The following is a 26,665-nucleotide window of genomic DNA, read 5'->3' as shown; positions in this document are numbered from 1 at the left end:
TTGTGTCGGATAAGCAGGTTTTTTAACGCATTGTTTCTGTGGGGACTTCACCGGGACTGCGCTAATCCATTGTAAAACTGGGGTCGTCACAAAACCGGGGGATGTATAACCGGGGTTATACTGTAATTTATTTTCAGAGTCAGAATGACAAAAGAAAAATTCACCGCTACACAAAAAAAATTGGCAAATTTTACATGTTTTCTTGGAATTATTTTGGGGGCTACAGGGTTAAGCAAGGTGTTGAGAAATCATCTTAATTTCTATTGAGGCTGGTACTGCTACAACATCAAACAATAAATGCACATTCTAAGCATTTGTAGGCAAAAGGCAGCATCGAGCACGTTGAAACTTCTAATAAAGCTGGTACTCAGATGTTTGCGCAATAGACCATGGAGTGTTGGAAGGTAAACCAATGGAAGCTTTCCCTAAAGCATTGCTGGGCCTCTTGTCTCACAGTTACTGGAAACGGTCCCAGCACAGCCATGCCATCATGTTCGGGGCTCAACGGTCCAACGACGTCACCTCGACCACTGCAGGCCACTGCAGTTGTGCCTCCCAGCGCAGCGTGGATGCCACCAACCACCACTGGTACGATGGCAAAAGCACCGAGCCCAGCTGGTGTGAAGACAGAGCCTCTGCCGAGTGAGTACTGTGCTCTTGGGTCTCCCAGCGTTGGCCTCGGTAACACCGCATGGCAGATTCTGACATTTGCAGCTGTCGAGCTCAATCCATTTTCTGTGTGCAACGTCTCTTAACAGTTGCCTTTTTCCTGCAGTTTAAGTTCCCACTGCTTTACCTGTCTGCTCTCTACCATCACCTTTTGCTAACTTTGTGGTCTAGTTATTTTTGCACTGTTACGTTTTAGTATTGTTTGTTAGTTGCTAGTATTGTTTGGTTGCTAATATGAGCAGTGAGAGAAGTCTCTCTAGACTTTGTAGCATTCCCTGTTATACAGTCGACGACCGATAATTCGGACTCCACGGGGAATGTAAATGAGTCCAAACTATACAATGTCTGAAAAAACAAATGTATCAGAAAAATAAAATTTTATTGACGTTTTAAGGCCCCTGTGCAAGAAACGGGTCGATTCGTTGCTGCACGCACTTCCGCTTACGTGCAACCAAGTACCGTATTTACTTGCATAATGATCGCACTCTTGTAATGATCGCACCCCTGAATTTTGTCAGGATTTGCTCTTTTTCTTTCCTGTGTAATGATCGCACCCCGAACTTGCTGCAGTGGTATGTCGTGTGCCAAGTCTAGCAAATGATGATCGCGCTTACCATCTGTCAAATGCTGTCGAATGCTATACGAATGACGCTTCAAGACATACCAAGTTGTCTGCACGCACCAAACATTCTTAAGCAGATGCCTCTATTCATTCCTTTCATCGCTTTCCGCACTTCCATGAAAAAAAAAAAAGCTACAGCCAAACTTGCCTTAGTTTTAGTATTTGTAGGCTTTATAATGGTTGTGGTCAACAACAAAAAAGGCGCCTTTCGATTCTTCTCATTTGCACTCGTGGGCACGCAACAAATAGCAAGCGGCGGCGATAGTAGCCACGTTTACACTGATACATTAGAAGTTTACCCTATTCATACGCCGACGCTTGTAACACAGCTAAGATATTCGCCTACCCTTAGCGCAAATGTGCGATATTAAAATAGTAGTGAAGACAAATGCCGCAGTTTCCGCAGCATGCCTGCCATGTGTTTCTATGTCACTGGCAGCTAAGCGTGCCCATCTTGTTTCTGTCCCCTCAAAGGGGACATGGCTACGTTATTGTAGCAAACTTGCCGATATTAACGACATTATTCATTACTGATAAGGAAGAAACTGTTTCAATGCACGTAATGTACTCACAAGAAGAAAAAAAATCTCATTCGGCGCGTTCAGCTTGCTCTGCCAGCCGCCATTATTGTTTTGATGTCCCACACTGTTACAGCAGCAGCCGCCTGTACCTGTTATCATCCCGCAGCAAGTGCTGGAAAATTTTTGTTTTGTTTCTTATTGCGGAAAATTTAACATGTGTAATGATCGCACCCCTGAATTTGCTTCAATTTTTTTTCCGAAAAAGTGTGATCAATATGCGAGTAAATACGGTATAGCTGTATTTCTGCCACTTTTGTGCTGTCGCTGTACACCGATGTAAGGACTGCAAAGGCTCGCGTCAGATACGCATGTGAACGCTCCGGGAGCACACAGCACAGCATCATCACAGTCGTTGTTTGCCGGTGGGAGAACTTGCTCAATCATTTCGTCATCATTCAGTTCGGCATGCAACAACACCACGCTGTCGACGTCTGCAAAATCTTCAAATGTAACAGCGGCAGAAATCAGCACACCGCACCCTATCAGGTCATCAATGATGTCCGTACTTGAGCTCGTAGTAGGCGGCAGCTCAGGCTCATCGGTTGCGGAGTCGGGCTCATTCAGACTGCAAGGACACCAGTGGTGTCATTTGACACAGCCTCCTGATAAGTTCATGAGAAAGACTTCTTGGAGTCCGCAGGGTGCTGTGTGGAACGCAAACTAAACAAAGAAGCGTAGAGTGGTAGGACGCTGTCCGAAAGGCAAACTCGCCAAACAGAATGGCGAGAGCAGGCCATACGTAGGGTTACCGGGATAGGATGTGATGACTGCGATGTTGATGCAACCTATGATTCAGACAAAGCCTCCAATATCGGCATTTGCGGTTAGATCTCTGAGGCGTAGTGCTGTGACCAAGGCAAAGCCTCAGGAATTACCGTCTAGTATGTAATCCTCAAGGCCATACTTGGTGTCTCGTGTCTCTGAGGCCATACTTTGTCTTGTCAAAGTTGCCAGAGCAGATAATGGCGGCAGAGTTGGCGTATGCTACAGGCGCGGACGGAGTCCAGATAATCATCTGTAGAGCTGGCGGCTGTCCGAAATATCAGTCGTCATTACACATTAAGTCTATGGGGCCACTGACGTTATTGCAAAGCTGTCTGAATTACTGAGCATGTCCAGATTATTGGTGTCCGGTTTATAGGTCGGCGACTGTATATGGAATGGACTATACACCATCTGTTGATGGACCGGAAGTAATAAGCCTTTTAAGTTTACCCACTCTCAAAACTATCTTGTTGGTTGAAATAAGGGATAGGAGTGAGCACACTTTCGGTAAAGCTCCTGCTATAGGAAGCTCTGAGGTAGCATTTTGCTTGGTTCTGACAGGATCACTATATGATGGGGTTCTTCTGTGCTTCATTATTTTGCAGCAGTCCCAGATGTTTCTCAAGCAGATGAGGACAACGCCACGCGCAAGAGGAAGCGCTCCCTTAGCTTAGACTCCCTGCCATCGCCACTAGCTGTCAACGCAACTGCTTCAGTGGCTGTGACTAAGCCTGCTTCTACCACTGCCCCCGCCACCGCTGTCACTGTGACTACTCCCGTGACCACCCCTGCTGCAGCTACTCCTGCACCTGCCCCTATCGCTGCGCCGCTCACACGAGTTACCAGCAACGGTCCTGTTGTGACAAAGGTGGTGGTCCCAACATCACTTCCTGGTGCCACTGCAGCTGCCTCACCAGGCATAATGACGAAAGTAGTTAACCTTCCATCGGTGTCCACTCCGCAGCTCAGAGTTCCCATGGCGGCAACGCAAAGGACAACCAGTGTGCCAGCAAGCTCTCAAAAGGTGGGCCATAAGTGTCCTTTTGCTTCAGAGCTGGTGCCTGTTATCTCAACGAGGCTCTTCAATTTGTCATCCTGGGCTGCCGAGGTAGGGCTTTCAGCCAAAGGGAGCGCTGCAAACACAGCGTCTGGGGCAGTTTGGGACGACAAATCGAAGAGACTAGTTGCTTTTCTGGTTACTATTGTTTGCTGTAGTATTTGTTGCACGTATTGGGCAGCTGTCTTGCTGCAGTATCGCAGCAAGAATTTTGCAAGAAACTCTCTCAGTTATGCAAACTTTGAGAGGAGTAGCCAGCTTGGGAAATGGCTTTCTTCATCTTTATTGTGCTGGTATTGTTGCAAATCTAATCAAGCTTTTCTGCTCATGAACAAGAAAGCCTGCTTACGGAACTTATGTTATGGCAGAGGGAAGCAATGTACAAGAGCTGTGGGAACTGGATGAGGGGGGAGGAGGGGAAAGCATACATCAATTTGTCGACCCCTGCAGAACAGCACAATGCCATTCTGGAATGTCTAGTTTCTGTAGAAACACATGTGGGAACCTGTGGTGTAGGACTTCAAAGGAAGGTACAGCAAGAACTAAACATAAAGGGATCAGCACTGGTCAAACAACGGATGTCTCAGCAGGCTGGAGCCAATGTTCCGACAAAGGGACTTGTTTTTGTCGGAGCAACGTGTTGGCTTCAACCACGTGTTCAACCGCTGCTGGTCACTTTGTCTCCATCTTCCTTTGAGCCACTGTACATCTAAAAGCAAAGGAGTTTCACACATAGGTCATCTTTTGAGATTGATGAAAAAACTATGTATAATGTTGTTTCCGACAAACCTGCCCTCAATGCACTTGGGAGCAGCAGCCTCACATGCTCTCGTTGAGCAGTTTGAGTTGCCAAGGTTCAGCACCTTATTCCTTTCAAGCCATGAAGTACTTTTCTTTCAGCTTATAGACAGACAGTCGCCTTTCTCCATACGGAATTCCATGAGACCATGATGCATGATGCCACCATCACGTATGCGTGATAACAAATGCATGATGCAGTCATTGTGGAGTGTTCTCCCCTTGTGCCAGAGAGGTTAATTTCTCCCTCCCATGATCAATACCCCACAATCTTGGGGAGGGCAAAATGTGTTTGGCTATCTCTGAGGGAAGAACTGTCTTATGCGATAATTGGTATCAACCACTGAGTGTGTATTCTTAGCCTGTGATCCTTACCTTTCTCTTCCCAGTTATCGAGAGAACAGTCTCGTAGCGTATAAGCAACACAGAAATGTGCTGCGTAGGTGCTGATCTTGCTCGCGCTTACTCTGCAGGTGATCCTGGTGTCCACTACAGCAGCACCCGGCTCCATGTCTTCAAACCTGCTGCAGCCCCCTCTGAGTGTGCCCGTGGTGAAGACGGTGTCGGCACCGGGCACGACACCACTCGTGCACCAGGGCAAGGCACCCATGGTCATGGGCTTACAAGCCTCCTCAGCCAGTCATCCCTCCTGCTCTTCGCCCGCTGCTTTCACCAGTGTTGCATCTATTGTCAGCGCTCCAGGTGTGTGGCTTATGATTTTCACGATCACAATTGTGCCATAGTGTTGTCTACAATTGTGCAGTCTATTGCAAAAGAAAGGAAGCCACTGGGAGCATGAGCCTGGAGCCAACTTCTTGACCAGGGGACTTGACATTATCAACGCAAAGTAGAAACTCCATGTTGAAATGTTTGCTCCAGGATTAGATTTCGCTTGTTTTGCCAGTGTTACTCAATTGGAGCATCTGTATTGCTGCTACCACTTCGTCTTCTTTAGATTAGTTCCCCTTCTTGAACTTCGCACCAAAACCACGATGCCAGTACGTCAGAGTGCTATGATGAAGTTGAAAGTACTGTCGAACTCACTTATAACAATATTCAAGTGCCACAAAAATTCTGTTGTTATAACCAATAATTGTTATAACTGGGCTGCATGAAAAAAATCGTAATAGGGGGATCAGAGCTGTTTTGAGAAAACTAAAAAGCAGGGAGGCCAGTGCCTCTCCCCACCACCTTCCTCCATCTGGCTGCTGATTCTGTTCACACATTTAATTGCATATCTCTGCTTCCTGCACGCTCCGATCACATGTAGCAAGCTACGGCTGTTGGCATTCAAGAACGGCACTGCTATAACAACTACACAGAGAGGTCACAGGCGGCAAGCGACATGTGAGCTCCACCAATGCATCGCTTTAGTGGCCCCAAAAGGGGGCCTTTTAAAAAATGTGAGAAGGTTTTCGTGGCAGGCCGTCAGCTGCATTGTTTACGGAAGGGCCATCATCTACTTCCGTGTCGTTGTCGTGGACGACGTGGAAGTGCCAAAAGCTATGGAAGCAGGAAACATGTCATGGCCACCATGTTTTGACATCCCTATCGGTAGCGACTGCACTCCGTGAAAGGTCCGTGCACCACAAGTTCACTATCTGTGGTCCGCGTGCACAGCATTTCAACGAATCCATATTTGCACCCACCGAAAAATGAACTAACTACTACGCGCAAACCATTTGGCACGCCGTAAGCAATTACAGCTTAAGCGGGCCGCCAATACGTTAAGCTCAGTGGGGCAGGCTGGAGGAGTGATTGCGACTATTTTTAAACTGAAATTTCTTTTAGGAGGGCATGCATTTACGAGGGTTTACTGTACCTAATTTTGTTCCTATGGCTGGCTCATCAGTGATCAGTCTCAAGATCACACGTGTGTGTTCGATTGACGGATGTTGAAATGGTCTTCGGATCTGCGGGCGACCAGCCGGCAACTATCGTGAGCATGCATGGTAAGTTAATGCGTGTGCTTAAGCTTACATGTGGGCAGAAAGCTCGAGCTACGTGAATCTGTGTGTATGTGAAGCACTTAATACGCGTATCTGATACGACCTGCATGCCTTCCGGTGGCTAATTGACCTGATCTTCGCACATGCTTGCACACTTTCCTGACATGCTGCTTTTGTTGTTCCTTCTGTCGGCATTGCGTTAACCATTTCGATAGGTCCCGTTGACCTGGATGACCCTTGTACCGATTGAGACTGTGCGCCATGGGAACGCTGTGCACATCAGCGTACAGACCACGGCTGAGTCTTTCATCGAGTACAGTCGCCGACTGATTTTTTGGACTCCGAAAATTTGGACATGCTCGATTATTCAGTCTGCTTCATGGCACTGCCATTCTCCCCATAGACCATAATGTATGACAACTGCCGAAAGTTCAGACACCTTGCAACCTCTCGTCTGATTTTTCGGACACTCCATGAGCCAACTCGATCGAGAGCACCATGCACCGACTCTGACCGGTGCATTTTTTTTTTGTTGCTTTGAACAGAGCCTCCTTGCTGCCTCACGAAGTGGCGCTACTGCAAATCTCCGCTCATCATCATCGTTTCTGCCTGGTTCGTAGCTACAGCAGTTCCGGTTTCTGCTTAGTAAGCCAAGTCAAGACAGTCCAGCAGTTGATTTGTTTCTTTCTTCGTGCACAACGCTGCTAGTAGGTCACGTTTGTCGTTTGTGCGACTGGTGTCGGCGTGAAGGCGTGGTGATGTTTGCTTTGAGTGCTGTGTCGAGGTTGCGGTGAGGCAACGCAGCATACGGAAACATTGCGTCAAGTGTCTAATGGCGCCGACAGTGCCCGCGCAGACTGCGCTGGAGAATGCCGGCAAACGGGTGGCGGGAGGCCTAGGATTTGTCGCCTTCCGATGTGCTCCCTACTGACGCCGAAAATGTTCTGCTGAGACCTGTGCAGTGGTTGCATTGCGATTCTGGACACACCGTCTCATTTGACAGTTTCACAGGTGCTGATACTGCTGTACTAACATGCGCAGAACTTGACGACAGCAAGATCATTCGTCAGGTTTCTGCTGCACCGCTGGACGATAATGCACCATGTGCTACGCTGCCGTCGCATGCGGAACGTGTACAAGCAGTGACTGTGCTTTCAGCCGCCTATGGTGACCGTACGACCCTCTCCGAGATTCAGGCTTATCTGATTGCGCGTAAACGGAACAGCGTGCAGCGGCGCATTCACAATTTCTTTAAGCCTACTGCCGAGCCCGAATAAGTGCGTGGAAATAAAGGATTTCTTTTTTTTTTATTAATCTGCTTTTTTGGACACCTTTTTATTCGGACATTTCCGCAGTCCCCGTGAGGTCCGAATAAACGGTTGGCGACTGTATACCGAATATTCTAAAAATGCAAGACAGTCGAACCCACTTATAACGAAACCGGTTTTAACAATACATCAGTTATAACAATGAGAAGCTGCAGCCCCATCAACTTTTGTATGTTTTCCATGGTGAAATAACCTGCTTACTACAATGCCCCTGAGTGTCCGAGCCGAGAGGTAGTGAAATGCGAAATCTTTGAAAGGAAAAAAAAGAAAACGAGAAATTTGGGCCTCTGCATGATGGGCTGTTGTTTCAACAGCCAGCGCGCGTTCATTTTCCAGCCATCTCTGCACGCCTCTCTCCCGTCACCCTTCCACCTCTCCGAACATGAATGGGTTGCACCCATAGCTCTAAGCCGCCTTACCCTCCGAAACAGGAATGGATTGCGCAAACTGTGCTGCTCACATGTTGCTTGCTGGCTTTTCATTCAGCGCAGTTCTGCTAACAGCTTATTCGCTTGCGTTTGTCTTTGTTGGTTGCATCGAAATTGTTCCTGGCCACGCGGTTTCTCAGCCTCGTTTGACCAACAGTTGGTTTGACTCACTGCCGAAATGGGAGATGGCTGATGCACCCGCTGATCATTGGCAGTGAACGACATAGCCGGTTAAAAGAAAGCGCACGGCTATAGATTTGGAGACTAAGTGCTTCTAATTGATGAGGCAATCGTTGCAAGCGTGCTTGCATCGGATAAAGACAGCGACGACGGCAGCGATGACGCGCTAGAGCAAGCTGCCTCAGCGTTGTCCTCACAGGAGGCCCAGCAGTTGATTCAGTCCCTCCGGGGCTTCGTTTTCACGAGGAACCTTTCGCTGCACTACGTGGAGCACCTGGATGCCTTGGAGAAGGATGTTGGCAAGCTTCGGGTAAAGCATGCAAGGCTGGCGGACATAGGGTTTTCTCGTGCAAGCCAGTGAGAAGTACGTGGCAAGATACTTGTGATGATCTTGTCTCAGCGTTTCTTCTGGATTGCTCAAGCTGACAGGCTGCCGTGGCAGCCTTCTCGCAATATTGAAAAGGCCTCTTTTGGGCCCACCAAAGCGATGCCTGGGCGGTGCTCGCATATCTCTTGCCATAGAGTTTCTCACTACATTACCTAGAGGGAAATCTGGCGCTGCTGCGCTGTGGTATGCATGGGAATGCCGGTATATTGTGGATTCGGATTGGCATCGTTCTCGTAGAGACAGGACACCTTGAAGACGCGCTTGGCAAGTACCGTTCCGTCTGTCACAATGATTCATTTTCTACTAGAACAGTACGTGAAAAGCTGTTTTAGCTTTATTATTACGCAAAAACATGTTTTGTTTAACTATGAGAACTTGTTATTGTGTGTACGACTACATGTTACGTAAAAAGTATCAGCGGGCTGCTAAAGTTGGAGGACAGACGACAAGGTTCGCGCTCGCTTTGAAACAGTTGGTCGTCTGTTGTTGCTTTTCTTCGCTTGGTCATGCATCGTGGGTGAGCAAAGATGTAATATGCGTGAATGGAAACATTTTATGAAGATTTTACTTTGAGAATGCGTTATTTGCGTAGCCATATCCACGTTTTAGACGAAGCCTCTTACAACATCAGCCAACACGAGCCTCGCAGACACATATACCGTCATTCCCATGACTGCACAGTGCCCCCTTAAGAAACTCCCATAGACGGTGACACCAGATTACCCTCTAGGTGTTATACAGTCGAACCCGACTATATCGAACCCGTTTACATCGAATTACTCTATATATCGAACAATTTCTGGTCACGGTATAGTTACAATGAGTATATATAGCAAAAATTACGCTTACATCGAACAAATATTGCAGTGACTCCCGATATATCGCACGTCAAGCGGCGGAAAAGTGCCCCCAGAAGTTGGCTTTCCCTCGCAGTAGCGGGGATACCCGGCGGTGCGGCTCCATCCAACCACCCTCCCTACCGTGACCGCGCTGCCTCGGGCTGTTCGGGCGAGCCGTCGACACTCCCCCTGTCGCGCATAGTGAAGTCTGTTATCCTCTCTCTCCCCTGACGACGCTTCGCTGTGCTCCCTCACGGGTTGCAGAATCAAGCGTCCTTCCTTTAGATCACTATCTATCGATACTACCCAGCAAAAAATGATCCTGGCCCGCCTACAGCGCTTGCTCAGACAGCCAATCAGAGGCTCTTGTGCGTTCTTCGTGCAAGATGGCGAAAGTGCGAGTTGTATGGCTGCTTCTCTGGTTTATCGTGTTTGCGCCTTGTGGGCCTTCTCCCGCAGTGTTGCCGTGATGAAGCGGCAGAATTCGCCTTTCGTCGTGAAGATCGAAATCATAAATCGCGTTGAACGCGATGTCCCCGCAGCGTGCAAGATTCCGAGGAGCACTCTCAGCACGATTAGGGTTAAAGTGGTCAGACTCGCAACCCGGTGCCCATGGCGCCCGACGCGTACGCACGGTCGTGTACGAGGCGTTCTTCATACGTGCCGGTTTCCGCGTGCTCGGTGATGACTGTAAATTCTGATGAATGCGACGAAGCCAGTGCCTGTGTTGCCGAAGTTTGGAGCGAGCTGTCAAAATTTCTGGGACATTCGAATCAACGGTGGACGAGTTTGTGAGTGCAGATGATGGTGTCGCGACGACGGTAGGCCCGGAAACGAAGACTACATCGCCGACATCGTACCGAGCACAAATGAAAGTAGGCACGTTGAGGAAAGCAACTACGGTCCTTTGCCCACATCCTCCGAAGTGATTGGTGCACTCGCATTAGTCCGGTGCTTTTGCGCGAATGCGGAAGGTTGCGGCCTCAGCTGCTCCGACTCCTTAGACAATGTGGGGAAGTGCGTGCGTCGCAGGCAGCGAAATTGCCCAAGCAGAAGAAATTGCAGGACTAATTTATGCGAAACTAAGCTAGTTTTGTCAATAAAGTGATCTTATAAATGGTATGTGCTTTTATGACATCCAATTACTTAGCAGGCTTATATCGAATTATGCTCTATATCGAACTGATAGGCATTTTTTTGCGAGTTCGATATAGCCGGGTTTGACTGTAGTGAGAAACTCTATGTCTCTTGCCACCCATGACCCCTCTTTGCAGTTGTTATAGCAGTGCCATTCTTTAACGCCGACAGCCATGGCTTGTTACACGCGGTCAGAGCTCCCAGGAAGTAGCTAAACGAGTGAACACAGTCAGTAGCCTGATGGAGGAAAGTGGTGAGGAGGGGCACAGGCCTCCCCACCATTATAGTTTTCACACATCAGGTCTATCATCCCCTTATTTTTATTTTTTTATGCAACCTGGTTATAACAATTATCGCTTATAACAATGGAATTTTTTTAACACTTGAATATTGTTATAAGTGGGTTCGACTGTAGTAGATACAGGGTGTCTACCAACTGGGAAAACCGGGAATTCTCAGGGATCTTGAGTAGTCTGGAAAAACTCGGGGAAAACTTGGGGAAATTGTGCCTCTATGAGGAAAAATTAGCTGTAATTTTATTGAAAGGGTCGAAAGTCGTGGTAATGCTGGCTCGAATAACAGACAGGAATCGTAATGAATCGTCTTTGCGGTCGTGTCGTCGGCTGGAGGAGTTGCCAATGTACTGTCAATGACCTACTTTCCGGATTCCCAATAATTTGGATGGCTTTGCTGCACCACCACGTACCCCACAGAATGAATGTATCAGAATGTCTGAAATTTCGGACGCGAGAACTCTTTGCAATCTGATTTTACGGACGTTTTGCCGTGACCGCAGGTGTGAAACGGCATTAATCAAAGCCACCACCATTTTGATTACCTCGCTGCCTTGAACTGGCGCTCTCGCACGCAGATCCGCTGGCAGCCGTAGCTACCACTGTGGCAACGCTAGGCCTAGCTGCTTCAACGCTCGCTATGAAGCTTCATGCCGTTGGGGGCCGTGTTTCTTAATGAAAGAATTCGCTGCTGTCAGCAGTGGCACACTCCGTCGTTGTGGTCTTCACAATTGGCTTAGAAGCTTGGAAAGCACGGTGCGTTGCATAATACTGGTTCCCGAAAGTCAGCTTCGCCTCCGTACAGAAATGTTACTTGGTGAAGCATACGCAAAAGTATTGCAGTGAAGCATGACAAGTGTGGCAAGGGCCTATTGCTTCGGGACACAGTATGTATTCCTTAATTATACACACATGCACCCGGTATTTCCTGTCACAGTACGAGCACCGATATGCCTAATAAGTGTACCGACAGGCCTTCAGAGCATGTTTGAATGTGCCTGTGGCGGTTTGAGCCCTTAAGGGCAGTAAATAACATGCATTTATTTTTTCCAACTCCAATTCCAATTTCAACAGCAAGGAACCCAGACATGTCCTCAGCAATGAAAGCTTCTTAAGAGGTTCCTTCCATTTCTAGGAAAGATTTTGATAAGCTCATCAACCAGCACCAATTTTCACTGCCACAAGCACAGGTTGAGAGATAGGTGCATGGTAAAGTTTTTGAGCCAAATAGAAGGTCCATATGAGCAGTGGTGTAAGCATTGTGCCGATGTTGGCTCGGCTTGCAAATAGATACCTACTGGTAACAGACACCAGTGTGTCAGTGAGCAGCTCTTTTCTGTGTCTAAAGGAATTGTGACATGCAGGAGGATGGTCGCTACTCCCCAAACATGTTGAGCAGCTATCCTTCCTTCATGATAACATTAAATTATTGCAATTATGATGCTGTCAAACGAAAGTGTTGTAGTAGAGAATTTTGTTAATCACAAAGCATAATTTTCCTGTACAGTACTTCCTGTTCAATAAACTTGCCTTTTTTTTTATACCTCTTGTTGCTGAAAAAACTTGAATTTTTGCAAAACCAATAATATTCATATTCAAGAAATACTTGAAAAACATTTAAAAATATATTCAATTCGATTTGTTGTTGGTTTTCATTATTTGAATTCGCTTTGAAATTGAAAATTTTATTTTTGAATACTCCTTAATAGTAACTTGCTTTTCGCAGTTTTCTTGTTAAAGCAAGGTGGCATCCTATCGCAAAGATGTGTTCCAAAATGCATTCCATTCCCTTGGCTCAAAACTGTCTTCTTAGCAGTCATAGTAGATTGGCTTCAATGCTGGCCAGAATTGGAACACATCCGTGTGGTAAATTTTACCATAACACTTTCCAATGCTGCTGCAGTGCCATCAGCATCCGTGTCGGTGACGAGCGAGCCTGGTGTGGTGCGCCTGCGGCCACGGGCGGTGACGGTGAACCCCCGGTTGCCTGTCCGGGTGCCTCGCATCCCTACACCAGTGCCTCCTTCAATGGGCGGTGGTCCCCCGCAGCTGCCCTGCCCGTCGCCCTCATACGGCAAGGCCACTATCTCGGTGCCCAAGGGGGCCATCATGCAGTATCGCCAGGAAGGCAGTGAGTGGCTGACCTTTTGCCATCCGCCACCTGCTGGTGGCCTGGGGGCAGACAACATCGGTTGGAACAGACGAAAAAGTGTGTTTGTTGTTGAGAACTCGGAAGGGTCGGTGACACCGTATCTTCACCCTGAAATTCTTTTCACTCGCTGTGTCTTGCAGACGAAATAGCTACTGCACAAAATCTGAGGTTTAATAACTTGGGCATTTATGAAGCAATTTTTTTTTCATTTACTCATGAATGTCTTGGTAGTCAGGCTGCCATATAAGCCAGAGCATAGGTGAACATTAAAAACTAATATGGGAAAAAGTTCCCTCAAGTCTTATATATAGCAGTCGTTGGCACAATTTGAATTCTCGTCTGACCACTGTGGAACATAAAAGAAAGCATGGGATGTGTTGCCATTCCTGTTGTTTTTGTCGTCGAGCACATATGAATTTCGTAAACTCTTGTGAATGTGCTTTATTTACTGCTGTATCAAGGTGCAATATGAAAGGTCTTGGCTGCACTATAGTGCTGCATTGGAAAATGACCTGAGAGAATATGCAAAAGTAAATAATAGCATAACAGCACCGCCATCTTGTAGAGTTCTTTAGTTTACTCATTTTGCTTTGTGCTTTTGATGGCTACTGGTATGTGCAACCGTGGTACACATTAGTAATGGGGGACTTCAATGGAAAAGTGGAGAAAAAGCAGGCGGGTGAACAGGCAATTGGCAATTACAGTGTCGATCCTAGAAACGCTAGAGGGGAGATGCTGGTAGAATTTGCCCAAAAGAATAAGCTGAGAATAATGAACACCTTTTTTCAGGAAACGTAGCAACAGAAAATGGACCTGGAAAAGCCCTAATGGTGAAACAAGAAATGAAATTGATTTCATACTTTCTGCCGACCCCATCATAGTGCAGGATGTAGAAGTAATAGGTAGGGTAAACTTTAGTGATCATAGGCTAGTGAGGGCCAGGATCCACCTCAATTTGAACAGCGAAAGAGTAAAATTAGTCAAGAAAGAACAGGTCCACTTAGAGGCAGTAAGGGTAAAGGCAGACAAATTTAGGGTGGTACTTGCAAACAAATATGCAGCCTTAGAACAGAGAGATGATGATAATGACATAGTAGTAATGAATGAAACCATAACGAGGCTGGCTTCAGAGGCAGCAATTGAAGTTGGAGGCAAGGCACCAAGGCAACCAGTAGGCAAGCTCTCCCAAGTAACAAAGGACCTAATAAAGAAATGACACAGAATGAAAGTGCCTAACTCAAGAGATAAGATAAAGTTCGCGGAACTGTCAAAACTGATCAACAAGGTGAAAATAAGTGATATTTGAAACTATAACGTGAGAAAGACTGAAGAAGTCGTAAAAAATGGATGCAGCTTGAAAGCAGCGGAAGAGTTCTATACTGGCCTGTACAGTACCCAGAGGAGTCAGGATACCTCAATTAGACACAGTAATGAACAGTATACAAAAACTCATCCTATAACTAGCGATGAGGTAAGAAAGGTCTTGCAAGGCATGAAACGGGGAAAAGCAGCAGGAGAGGATGGAATAACAGTCGATTTAATCAAAGATGGAGGAGACATAATGCTAGGAAAACTGGCAGCTCTCTATACGAAGTGTCTATCAACTGCAAGGGTCTCAGAAAACTGGAAGAATGCAAACATTATGCTAATCCACAAAAAGGGCGACGTTAAAGACTAAAAAATTATAGGCCCATTAGCTTACTTCCAGTATCATATAAAATATTTACCAAAATAATCTTCAATAGAATAACAACAACACTGGACTTTAGTCAACCAAGGGAGCAGGCTGGCTTCAGGAAAAGTTGCTCTACAATGGATCACATCCATGTCATTAACCAGGTTATTGAGAAATCCGCAGATTACAATAAACCTCTGTACAGTAGAACCCCGCTGTTACGTTCCTCACTGCTGCGTTTTCCCGGCTGCTACGTCGTTTTCATCCGGTCCCGGCATAGCTTCCATAGGATCCAATGTATAAGGAACCCCGCTGTTACGTTGTAGCTGTGAAAACGTTCCCGCATGATACGTCGCAACTTAGCACCCCGAACCCGCCTGGGCTAAAGTAGACAACGCGCTCCAACCGCCATTTTGGCTTTTGACGAGTTTTGGCTGGGCTTGGCCGGGCTTGGCTATGGAACTGGCTGTAAGAAGCCGCACGCCAGTTCGAGAGGCCGCATGAGGCCGCCACTAAGTGGCCATTCGTGAAAAATGATCTTACTATCATCACTGTGATTACGGTCACCGCATGGTTGTTGGACGGGTCGACTCACGGAGGAAGGAAACTCAGGAGAGGCCCTGACGTCACTCTTTGTGAAGCTAAAGTGAAACTGGAAGTTGGCGTTGCTCGTGGCGTTGCTCCGCCTATCGGGCCTGCTCTCCTCTCTTGTTTACGTTTCTCCCACGCCGCGCTGCGCGCAACCGGGCTGCTCGGACGCGCGCGCTCCGCAGTAATACTAAACAATCGTTAGCACGTTAGCATGATTACGCCAAAGAGGGCAAAATTTCCCGCGGATATTCGTTCGTTCGTCCGTTGCCATTGCCGTGGCGCGGTGACGACAAGAAGCACGAGCCGCATGATGCCGGGGAGTTGCCAAATCCTAGCTTTGGAGAAGCCGTCGCGGCTCTGGACCTCCTCCGCAGGTACGTCGCACCTCACAGCGACGCTGACAGCAATGCGGCCTTCCAGGGTATTGAGAAACGTGTGGCGATTTCTAGCGAGCGAAAGAAACGGCAAGCCACCATTCTAGACTTTTTTAAGTCCTAAGCGCACTCTGTGGAAATAACTTGTCTATAGTTGAAGCTGCACTTTTTTAATTCATTTTCGGAGCTTTCCTCACTGTTGCGTTTTCCCGGCTGTTACGTTTTTTTTCCCCGGTCCGGTGAAAAACGTATGAACGGGGTTCCACTGTATATGGCTTTCATAGATTACGAAAAAGCATTTGATTCGGTAGAGATACCAGCAGTCATAGAGGCATTGCACAATCAAGGAGTACAGACTGCTTACGTAAATACCCTGGAAAATATCTACAGAGATTCCACAGCCACCTTAATACTACACAAGAAAAGTAGGAAGATACCTATAAAGAAAGGGGTCAGAATAGGAGACACAATCTCTCCAATGCTGTTCACTGGCGTGCTTAGAAGAAGTATTCAAGCTATTAAATTGGGAAGGTTTAGGAGTAAGGATCGACGGCAAATACCTCAACAACCTTCGGTTTGCCAATGACATTGTTCTATTCAGCAACAATGTAGACAAGTTACAACAAATGATTGAGGACCTTAAAAGGGAGGTATAAGAGCGGGGCTGAAGATCAATATGCAGAAGACAGAGATAATGATAAATAACCTGGCAAGGGAACAAGAGTTCAAGATCGCAAGTCAGCCTCTAGAGTCTGTGGAGGAGTACGTTTACCTAGGTCAACTACAGTGCAGTCCACTTATAACGATATCGAGAAAGACGAAAAATATGATCGTTATAACCGATGATCGCTATATCTGGACTGCAGTTACCAAAAAAAAAATTTTTTTAAACGCGTTTGCGCTTTTTACCTTTGCAGCTCTGAACTCGAATTCGCTACTTGCTCTAAAGAATAGATGATGTATACAGTAGGCCGTGAAAAACAAACTTTATTTCTAGCGCCAATGACCGTGCCAAGGATTAGGCGCGCCGAAATAGTCCGAAATCTGCACTTGCTTTTGCGGCAGCTTCAGCTTCACAACCGCGGTGTGCATGGATTCCAGCTGCTGCGCGAACACTGGCGGCAATCCTTTAGCATGCATAAAATCAATTAAGGAGTCGATCGACGACAGTGCACTTTGCGTGGACATCGTGGTCGGGGTCAAGGAGCCACTGTCGATCTCGTTGTCACTGTCGCTGATGCCGTCGCCACCGTCGCACAACTTTGCGTCTGTCGAGACAGCACATCTTCGGCGATCGCCTCGTCGGTGACCTCATCGCAGAACGAGGCAGCACTGTCTGCAGTCAAAAACTCCTCCTTCAACACACCACCTGTGTCACCAGTAGAAACGAGCTCCCAGAGCTCGGTTATGTCAGCGAATTCCACCGGGTCGGTCTCAGCGGGTTGGGGAAGTTCGTCCTTACGCACAAAGCCCGCCTTCTTGAAGCAATTGGTGATGAACCACTGGTAAAGCGCCTCTTCAACATCGGCGTACAAAGGGTCTCTAACCCCTTTTCCGCTGATCGGAATGGCCGCTGATAGCTCCTGCCTTCACAATCGCGGTGCTCCCGGTTTTCAAGATGGTTGATATCGTTAACTGAACGAGCTCATACTTCTTCACGAGGGCGCTCACCTTGAAGCCGCATCGAGAGTCCTGCAAAATATCAATCTTCGTGTCAAGCGACACAGCTTTGCGCTTTGTCGGTGCCATCTTCGAACTGGGTTGAACCGTTTGTTGCACGCTGCTTCGGTGGCGTCAGCCTGCTATCGCGAGAGAGACGCGGGACGGGCGCCACCGCGCCGCTTTGCTTCTCGCTTCTTTTTTTCTTTCTCTCTCTATCGGAGCGACTGTGGCCGACGCGCATGAAGCAGCTAGCGCCATCTTGTGGCGCGCTGCGCCAACGTTGGCTGCGCCTACTCGTGCGCGGGCGGGGCGAGACGCGCTGCGCGGTAATGGCGGCAGATACGAACTTACGGAGGTAAACATCGCCTCGTCTCGACATCGTTCGTTTCAGGGAACTAAGCAACGCAAACGTTACGATTATTTGGCACGGAAAACGCCGTCCAGACTGCAAAATTTTGATCGTTATATCCGATATGCGGTGAATAACCTATCGTTATAAATGGTTTTTTTCCCCATAGACCTAATGCATAAAATGACACTCTCATGTCGACCCATCGTTATAACCGATATATCGTTATATGTGGTATCGTTATAAGTGGACTGCACTGTAATCGCAGGGAACCTGGACCATGATAAGGAAATTCACAGAAGAATAAAAATGGGTTGGATCGTATACAGCAGACATCGTGAGCTCCTGACTGGAAGCTTACTATTATCATTGAAAAGGAAGGTGTACAATCAGTGAATTTTACCAGTGCTGACATACGGCGCCAAGACTTGGAGGCTGACAAAGAAGCTTGAGAACAACTTACGGACCGCGCAAAGAGTGATGGAACGAAGAATGCTAGGCATAACCTTAAGGGACAGAAAGAGAGCAGTATGGATCAGAGAGCAAATGGGTCTAGACGATATTCTAAAAGACATTAAGAGAAAAAAATGGCGCTGGGCAGGTCATGTAATGCGCAGACTAGATAACCGTTGGACCATTAGGGTAATAGAATGGGTACCAAGAGAAGTGAAGCGCAGTAGAGGACGTCAGAAGACTGCGTGGTGCGACGAAATTAGGAAATTTGCGGGTGCTGGTTGGAATCTGTTGGCGTAGGACAGGGGTAATTGGAGATCGCGGGGAGAGGCCTTCGTCCTGCAGTGGACGTGAATAGGCCGATGATGATGGTGATGGTATATGCACGCGTAGTCTACCTTGTCCTCACACAGAAAGAGACGAGAGTTGTGCATTTGCCGACTTTTCTTGGCACTACTTCCTCTGCTGAGTAGAGATGTTAGTTTTGCAGCAAACAGCTGCCTTCTTTGCACTGAATGCTGACACTGTCCATTTTTTGTCTGCGCTTCAAGAACCCCTTTTCCTTGCCGCTTGCCATGCAGAAGGATGGGATGCAGCCCACTTTCCCTGCTTAAAAGTAAAAAAAATGGAGCCATACAGTTCTTGCCAAACAAGTTAAAGGGGCCCTGAGTCACTTTTTCTTGAAACCTGAACAATACACTAATATTGTTGTAGAAATTTTTGTAATAGACAGAATACAGTCCAACCCCAATATATCGAACTTGAAGGGGATCGCAAAATAGTTTGATATGTCACTAATTCGATGTATACAATCAAGATCTTATACGAAAACTTTTAAGAGGATTTTACACCTGTTTGTTATACACAATAATGCATTATATACGGATTTGATATACAGTGGAACTCCGATTATACGACTTTCTCGGGACCGCGAAAAAGCGTCGTGAAATGCAGGCGTCGTAAAATCCGAACATAAATTACGCCTATAAAAGTACTATATTTATTTCACGCAACGGATTTACGAGAAACTTCAATGTAAACAATTAACATACTCTGCAGGGCTTACAAATTCAAATTACCAAAGAAGTAGGTGTGATAAGAATTAATGCTGCAGTACAGGTACCAATCATGCTTTATTCAAACAAACCTTTACGGCACTCCACTGTCCACTGCCGTGATTCCCGCCTGCCGGCGCGAACATTAAAAAAAGTCGGTAAGTTTCTTTTGGACCTTGTTTGATCCGTGAATCAAGAGCTTTCGCTCGAGTTGGGCAACGTCCAAAAGGAGGTCCTCTGCGGCGTTGCGTGAACAGATGAAGTTCCGGATGCCGTCTATGTGCCGCAGCACCTCGCCGAACGTGGTAGGCACAGGGACGGCATCTGCGGCATCGTCGTTCTCCTCATCCGATGTCGTAGCGGTGTCGGCACTAGCCAAAGCCTCCTCAATGGCGTCATCTAGCGACACCTCAGCGCAGATCGCAACATTGTCATCGGCCTCCACGTGCTTGGCGCAGGTCTTGGTGAGGTTCAAACCGTCGAAATCGTCGGCGGCGAAACCTGCATCGACCTCGAGCGGCATCAAGTTGTTGCGTCCCCAGCAGAGGAGGCAGTCTCTCGCTTAAAGCCACAGTGCTTGAACGAGTTGGTGATTGTGCTTTGCGACACTGCGTTCCACGAACTGGCAATAAAATGCATGGCATCGATCACAGTGATCTTTTTTTCCGACTCGCTGTGCTCCATAGCTGCCAGCCGACGCTGCACTGACCGCTTCCGGTACCCTTCCTTGACGCACTTAATGATGCCGGAATCCAGCGGCTGCAGCCGGCTTGTGCAGTTGGGCGGAAAAAAAAAAACCTTTATGTTCCTCAGGTTGGACGTATCGGGTGGGTGGTATGGTGCGTTGTCCACGAAAAGTAATATTTTCCTTGCCTTAGCACCCATTTTGTTATCCAGCTGCTGGAAAAAATTGCCGAAGAGCGAAGTCGTCATCCATGCCTTTTTTGTTGAAGTTGTAGCTGCACGGCAGCGTCTTCAAGTTCTTAAAGCACCGACGCTTTGCAAACTTTCCAACAACGAGGATGGGCAGCCTCTTGGAACCGTCCTCATTAGCACAGAATAGTGCCGTCACACGCTCTTTACTACGCTTGCCACCATGACGGCTGTCACCCTTAAACGCAAGGGTTTGCTCGGGCTGCATATGGTAAGATATACTGCTCTCATCGGCGTTAAAAATGTCGCAGGGCTTGTATGCAGCAATCATCTCCGGCAGCGACGCCATCCACTCGTTCACCGTCGTAACGTCCACGGAAGTGCTTTCTCTGCAGGAGTGGCTGTACACAATCTTGTTTCGTTTTTTAAAGCGATCCAGCCACCCGTTCGATGCCTGAAAGTCGTCGATGCCCAGGCGCAATGCCACAAGATCTGCCTTTTCTTTTAGAATGAATGGCGCCATCAACGTTGATCGCAGAGCTCCGTGCTTGATGCAGCCACTTTACGAGAACTTTTTCTAACTTCTCATGCTGTCCTTCTTTTGCCGCTTTCCGCTTGAGCCTGAACTTGTTGGCATTCTGCAATATCACCGCTTTGTTTGCCAGGATCGTCTTAAGCGAAGATTCGGATATCTTAAGGTCCCGGGCAATGCTGGCTTTCGTGGCTCCATGCTGCTTTTCCACTTCCTCGATAATATTCAGCTTATCGCTGAGCGGCAGAACTGTCCGCTTTTGGGACATCGTGCATTGTGTTGCTCCACACAACTCTAGACCTCCACTGAATGCTGGTCGCTACGATCACGACAAAGAACACGTGCGATAAACCTAGGCCTCTCCACGCTACCTTGTCGGCGATCTGCTGCTGGGAAACTGGAAGGAGAGAAACGCTTGCCCAAAGCGAGGAGAGGCGACGCCGCCGAGAAGAGAGGGAGAAAGTGATTGTGGAGAAGAAAAGGTGCTATTTCAGCACAGCGGGCGTCGCGGGCAGCTGCTAGAAAGCTGTGCCGGAGCGAACAGGTTGAGCAGTGTCAAGCGCCCTGCATGCGGAGAGACAAAGCAAGGAAAGAGGCCTGCGGCACTTTTACGCCTTTCCGTCCCGTGCTTCGCGAGGGTCGTCATATAGCGCTGGTCATGCGTAAAATTGCGTCGAATAACCAGGGTTTTTAATGCATTGTTTCTTTCTGGACTTCACCGGTTTGCGCTAATCCGTCGTAAAATCCGGGTTGTCGCAAAACCGGGGGACGTATCACCGGGGTTCCACTGTATCAAGGTTCGGCTGTATAAATGGAGACAAAAAGAGTTCGATGATTACCTACCTCATTCCCCCCTCAACTCATCATTTCTTTTCAGCTGGGGTGGCAGCAATAGCCATGCCCTGATTGTTCACTTCATTTTTTTTCTTATATACACAGTGCAGTTATGGTAATCCTTCGAGGCTGACATATATCAAAGGTATCCGGAATTGACACAGGAGCATCACAGGATGAGCAGGACACATTAAGGGGGGACATGGGTTGTGGAGATTATTACCTGCATCTTATGGCCAAATCTGATGAAAATATACAAGCTTACTTAGTTTTTCGTGCTGATTTCAAATATGCAATAATCTTTCTTGTAGGTTAATTAGTTCAGGAGATTGACGGTGCTGCCACTCTATTGTTTCCGGAGACAATGGAAAAAAAACTGCTCGGCAGAAAGTGAATATTATTGCATAGCTAGATACTATAATGTGCAATAACTGCAATGCTGCAAAAAGTTTTCAAATGAAATTTTAATTAGCCATTCTGCAGGTGATCAAAATTCTTTCCTTGACCTAAGGCTACCACACCAAAAGAAAATTCATAAAATGGAAATATACATACGCACAAATTTGAAATTCTGCTCTCAGCACTTTGTAATATGTATATTAGGCTTTCTGCTAAAGAAAGAATTAGTGCTCTAGCTGTTCTATATCATGAGATATCACTTCGACAGTCTAGTGAAGTGACCCAAAAACATGTTTTGAGAAAAGTGAGAAAACGTGCAAAACCCTACTTTATTTACAAATTTACAGCTGTAACAGCTCAGTCGGCACCAGGCATGTAGTCCTGCTGACTCCCAGCCCCGGTGTGCCGCTTTTTGAGGGACTGGCGCAAATTTTCTGATGCTTTGCATTTCTTGGCTGATGCTGTCATTTGACGCCTATCTTTCTCGGCCATGAGGGTGCGACTTTGCTCGCTCGGATTTAGACATAGTTCTTTCATTATGTCCTTTGAGGCCCTTGCCCTTGCACACAACGATGTTCCCAGTATGACCCACGTTCAGGTCGGTGTAAAGTTCGCGAACCGACCGCGCGCAGTCGCTCGTCAGATTACGCGCCGCGCGATCGGCCGCTGGCGTCAACTTCGTCTTCACGTAGCTCTGGCACGTTTTCGTGTGAAGAGCCCGACGGCTGATGCCCATCAACGAGACAAACGTCATTGAACGTGGTCTGTCGGTTCTCCGTTGCCTGCATGGCACGCGTAGCCAAAAGGTTCACAGCAAAGGGTTTCATTCGTTCAGCACTGTGAACGCGCGGCGAGCTCCACACCGACGCAATCTCTCCACAATTTGCGCACATAAAACGCAGCTTCACAGCGAGTCCGTATTCCCGCTCATCTCGGACGATTTATAAGGCACCACTGCAGATGTTGCAGTTCGCAAATGTTAATAAAGTGTTCACGGCACTCAAATCCACAATCGTAAACGCCGTCCCATCAGGCGGGCGAAGTGCATCGTCCGTACTGTCATCTACACTCGCGTTTCCTCTCCGTCGCTGGAGCGGAAGACAACTCCGATAGCTTTGCTTTGGCTTTCGCTTCCTCCTCCTCCCGCTTGGAGGGTTGCCGGTAGATCGTATCTTGCCGTACGCTAGCGCTGGGTCGAAGGGTCAACGGCAGGCGGACTTGTCACAGTATCCGCAGCAGCCGATGCGGTCGTTAGGCCTGCCGTTGCTGCATCGACGATTTCGGCATCGGTCGCTGAGGTTGTGGCGTCCTGAGCGTTTTGCAGTGTTGAGCAGCGTTTTTTGAAGTTTTCGATGAGTGTCCGTCCCACTTTTTGCGCACCAAACTTGTGCCGCGTTCGAAATTTGCGTTCCGTTTCAGATATCGCGTTGACACTGGGGCAAGATGGCGCACCTCAGTGCGCGGCTCCAAGCGCGGAGCAGACGATGGCCATGCAGTTCCGCCAATCGGGAGGCAAGCTCAAGTCACGTGCACCGAGTGACGAATAGGAGGGCGTTCTAGTACCTTTCTTTGCCGTGCATTTTATAAGTGGCCAATGGCTGAATGGGGCCCGTTCTGGCGGGAATTTGAAGGGAAAAGTCGCCTCTTTCAAATGAGACCAAGATGTCCGCGCTAGCACACGTGGAAGAGCAGGCGCGCGTTTCGGAAAATATGCCGTTTTAGCGCAAGTTCCGCCAGAAATTCAGCTAGTACATGTCGTATAAGGTGTCACTGCGGCTAAAATACTGATGTTATCGGTATGAAATTAACAATATAGATGCAATAATAGCTGTACATTCCAAAAATGCAAGAAAAAAAATTGAGTTTTTTTCGCGATTTTTGGTCGCCACAACCCGTGTCCCCCCTTAACAACTGCTGCTTCCCTGTTTCCTAGAAAATCTGGAAGGATGTTCATGCAAATGCCCATAGGCTTGTGTCTATGGCCTTTGTGTTCTACTGACGTTGCCCTGTGTTAAAGAAAAAGAAAAGGAAAAAAGAGGGGAAGAAAACCCACAGCAGTGGTTATAAAAGTGGTAGGAGAGAGCAAGCAGTCTCTTATGTGAGATTTTAGCTTCTTTGCTTGGAATAACGTTTGTCTCACTTGTTTATAACAGCATTGTCTACAAATAAAGAACTTTTTTTTTTTTACCATTTTCAGAAAGCTTTCCAGTGCTCCTGTATGTAAAAAAAACAACGAACAGATCAGCCATTTGCAATGAAGTTAAGAGATGCTGGCAGTTTCTTTTGCAATCAGTGATGTGTAGCCACTGAGAGCTGCAGAAACTCCTCTGATTTCTCAATGACATAAGTGGCAGCCCCATTTCCTGCTCTTGTCCTGCTGTTGCAGCAGTGAAGATAATTGCTCAAAGCCAGTTGCCCATCTCTGGCACCAAGCTTGTGACCAAGGCGGGCCCTGGCTCCTCCATTGCCACCTCCTCTTCCTCCTCCTCCTCCACCTCCCTCAACGTGGCACCACGGGTTTCCACAGTCTCCATTACAAGTAGGTTGCATGGTGCTTTGTTTGTTTGTTGATACTGTTAGCCCCTGAAAGGGATAGTGGCAATACAGAACATGACATTATATGCATCACTTTCATGCAAAACATAAATTAACATAACAAAGCATGAACATAGCAAGGCAAAGTAGCGCACATGTGTTGCTCATATTAGGCAGTAAAATTCACAGTTAGAAAAAACTATTTTTTCCACATTCATAATCAGGACAAGATAGTGCACAGTGAATAATAGTGCACAATGAACAGTAAATTGCAGTGTTGCGGAGTTGCATCACTGAAATAAATGAATGATTCAAGCAGCATAAAAAATCAATTCGCAGAAGATGTAACCACTGAGTTGGGAAGCATGTTCCATTCTTGAAATACTCTGGGGAAACAGCTGTATTTAAAGGCATTGTTTCATGTGAGTGGTGTTGAGATATGCATACTATGCCGATGTCTTGAATGCTCAATTGGCTGAAACGTCAAAACTTTGGTGCACTGATTTTGAGATCATTGTGAATTATTAGGAAGAGAAATTTCAGTCTCGTGAGACTTGTTCTCACTTCCAATGTAAGTAGATTTGCTGACCTGCAAAGATCTGTATGAGAGTGGAAGTGGCAATATTTGTTAAAAATGAACGGGGAGGCTAGGCACTGTGTTCTGTCTAGTTAATCTTTGGCTATTTGTTACTGTGTGTGGATTCCAAACTATTTTCACATACTCAGTAGGCCTTATAAGTGTCTTATAGGCGAAGCTATTTATTTTGGCTGCCATGCTGTACAAATTATGTCTTAGGCTCTATAGGGCTCTATTTGCCTGGTCACATGCTGCTTCAGCGTGTATATTCCACCTAAGATCTGAAGTGAAAATTAGACCTATACTATACGTATGTATGTTCAATTACCATTTTAAGTTTACTATCCCCATCATTATACTGAATACCTCGGGTCATCTTTTTTCTCGTAATAGACATAAAAGCTGATTTCATTGGGCTAAGTGCCATTTGCCATTTGTTACACCATTCCCAAATTTTCTGCAAATTGGTTTGTAATTCTAATTGATCCTGAAGAGGGTCAACCTTGTTAAATAAAATGCAGTCATCTACAAATAATCTCACTGGCGGTGTAGTCCCGTTTATGAAAACATTAATAAATATCACAAAAGTAAATGTCACGGCTTTACTATGCACCTGGCTTGAGCAACGAGTTTGTTGGCCCTCAGGGAAAATGTGTTATTAGTATTTTAAGTGTTCATTAGAGTTCCAACTTGTAATAAAGGCCTCCTGCATAATCTTCAATTAATACACACCTGTACTCTGCCAGCAAAAACACACATACGCACGCATGCGTGCACACAGACAGGCAGACAGGTGCATCACCTGGCGCACGGACGCAGCACAGTATTTCTGTGCTGTGCCAGCTATGTCAGATGCCATGTTGTCTGGGCTCTGTAGCCCTTGATGATTCAGAAAAAAATATGCAGTTCAGCCCAAAAGGTGAAGCACTGATTGCGATAGCAAACTAGTAGATAGCTGTACAAAGTAAGGATAGTAGCTTCATCGGCCGTATATACTTGTAAAAATTCGTTTACTAACTAAATTAACAATAATAGAATGTGTAAGTGTGACTCAACGAGGATGTGGAAAGAAACAGAAACACAGAGACAGCGCTGTCTTTGTGTGTCCGCGTCTTTCTACGTCCTTGTTCAGTCGCGCTTATACATTCTATCATGGATTCAAATCAACTAGCCAATCAACATGCTTTAACTAAATTAACCAGCGAGGTGTCACGCGCGCGCAGGTAAACATGAACACGTCTTGCTCGGTGACAGTGGAAACCGTCTGTGAAAACGCTGGAGTTAGGAATCGTGGCAGCAGCCGCAAGCCAATTGGCCTCTGTGCATCTATCACTTCAGTGTGAACGAAACGTCGAAAGCACAGTGCATACGAAGCTACCGGCACTACGCGCACTCTGTAAGCAGCAGATCGCTTTGAAGATGAGGCCTGCGCGGGCGCGCACTTAGGCCACGTCGCAGACCGCTTTCAAGACACACGAGCGCCGGCAACGCGTCCCTACGGCATCCGCCAAAGGCGTCTATTATGGCGTTCGCGATTTGCATGATCAACGCCATAGTAGACGCTGCAGTT

The 26,665-nt window shown here is 47.1% G+C and overlaps 1 protein-coding gene across 3 annotated transcripts in view; it reads left to right on the top strand.

Annotated features, from left to right (window-relative positions):
- LOC126540348 (uncharacterized) overlaps positions 1-26,665 on the top strand; it is a 120,754-nt gene that overhangs the window by 43,286 nt on the left and 50,803 nt on the right. The window contains exons 6-10 of one of the 3 annotated variants that reach the window (XM_055075987.1): positions 457-642; positions 3,246-3,661; positions 4,966-5,194; positions 12,938-13,243; positions 24,370-24,522. In XM_055075987.1, the coding sequence (XP_054931962.1) occupies positions 457-642; positions 3,246-3,661; positions 4,966-5,194; positions 12,938-13,243; positions 24,370-24,522 (1,290 nt within the window). Of the gene's footprint in view, positions 1-456; positions 643-3,242; positions 3,662-4,965; positions 5,195-12,937; positions 13,244-24,369; positions 24,523-26,665 lie in introns of all 3 variants that reach the window. The other 2 variants (XM_055075988.1, XM_055075986.1) reach the window with 2 other exon arrangements.

This window comes from Dermacentor andersoni, chromosome 2 (assembly GCF_023375885.2).
Source record: "Dermacentor andersoni chromosome 2, qqDerAnde1_hic_scaffold, whole genome shotgun sequence".
Classification (NCBI taxonomy): domain Eukaryota; kingdom Metazoa; phylum Arthropoda; class Arachnida; order Ixodida; family Ixodidae; genus Dermacentor; species Dermacentor andersoni.
Note: the sequence above shows the minus strand (reverse complement) of the source record. Positions and strands in the feature narration are given on the sequence as shown.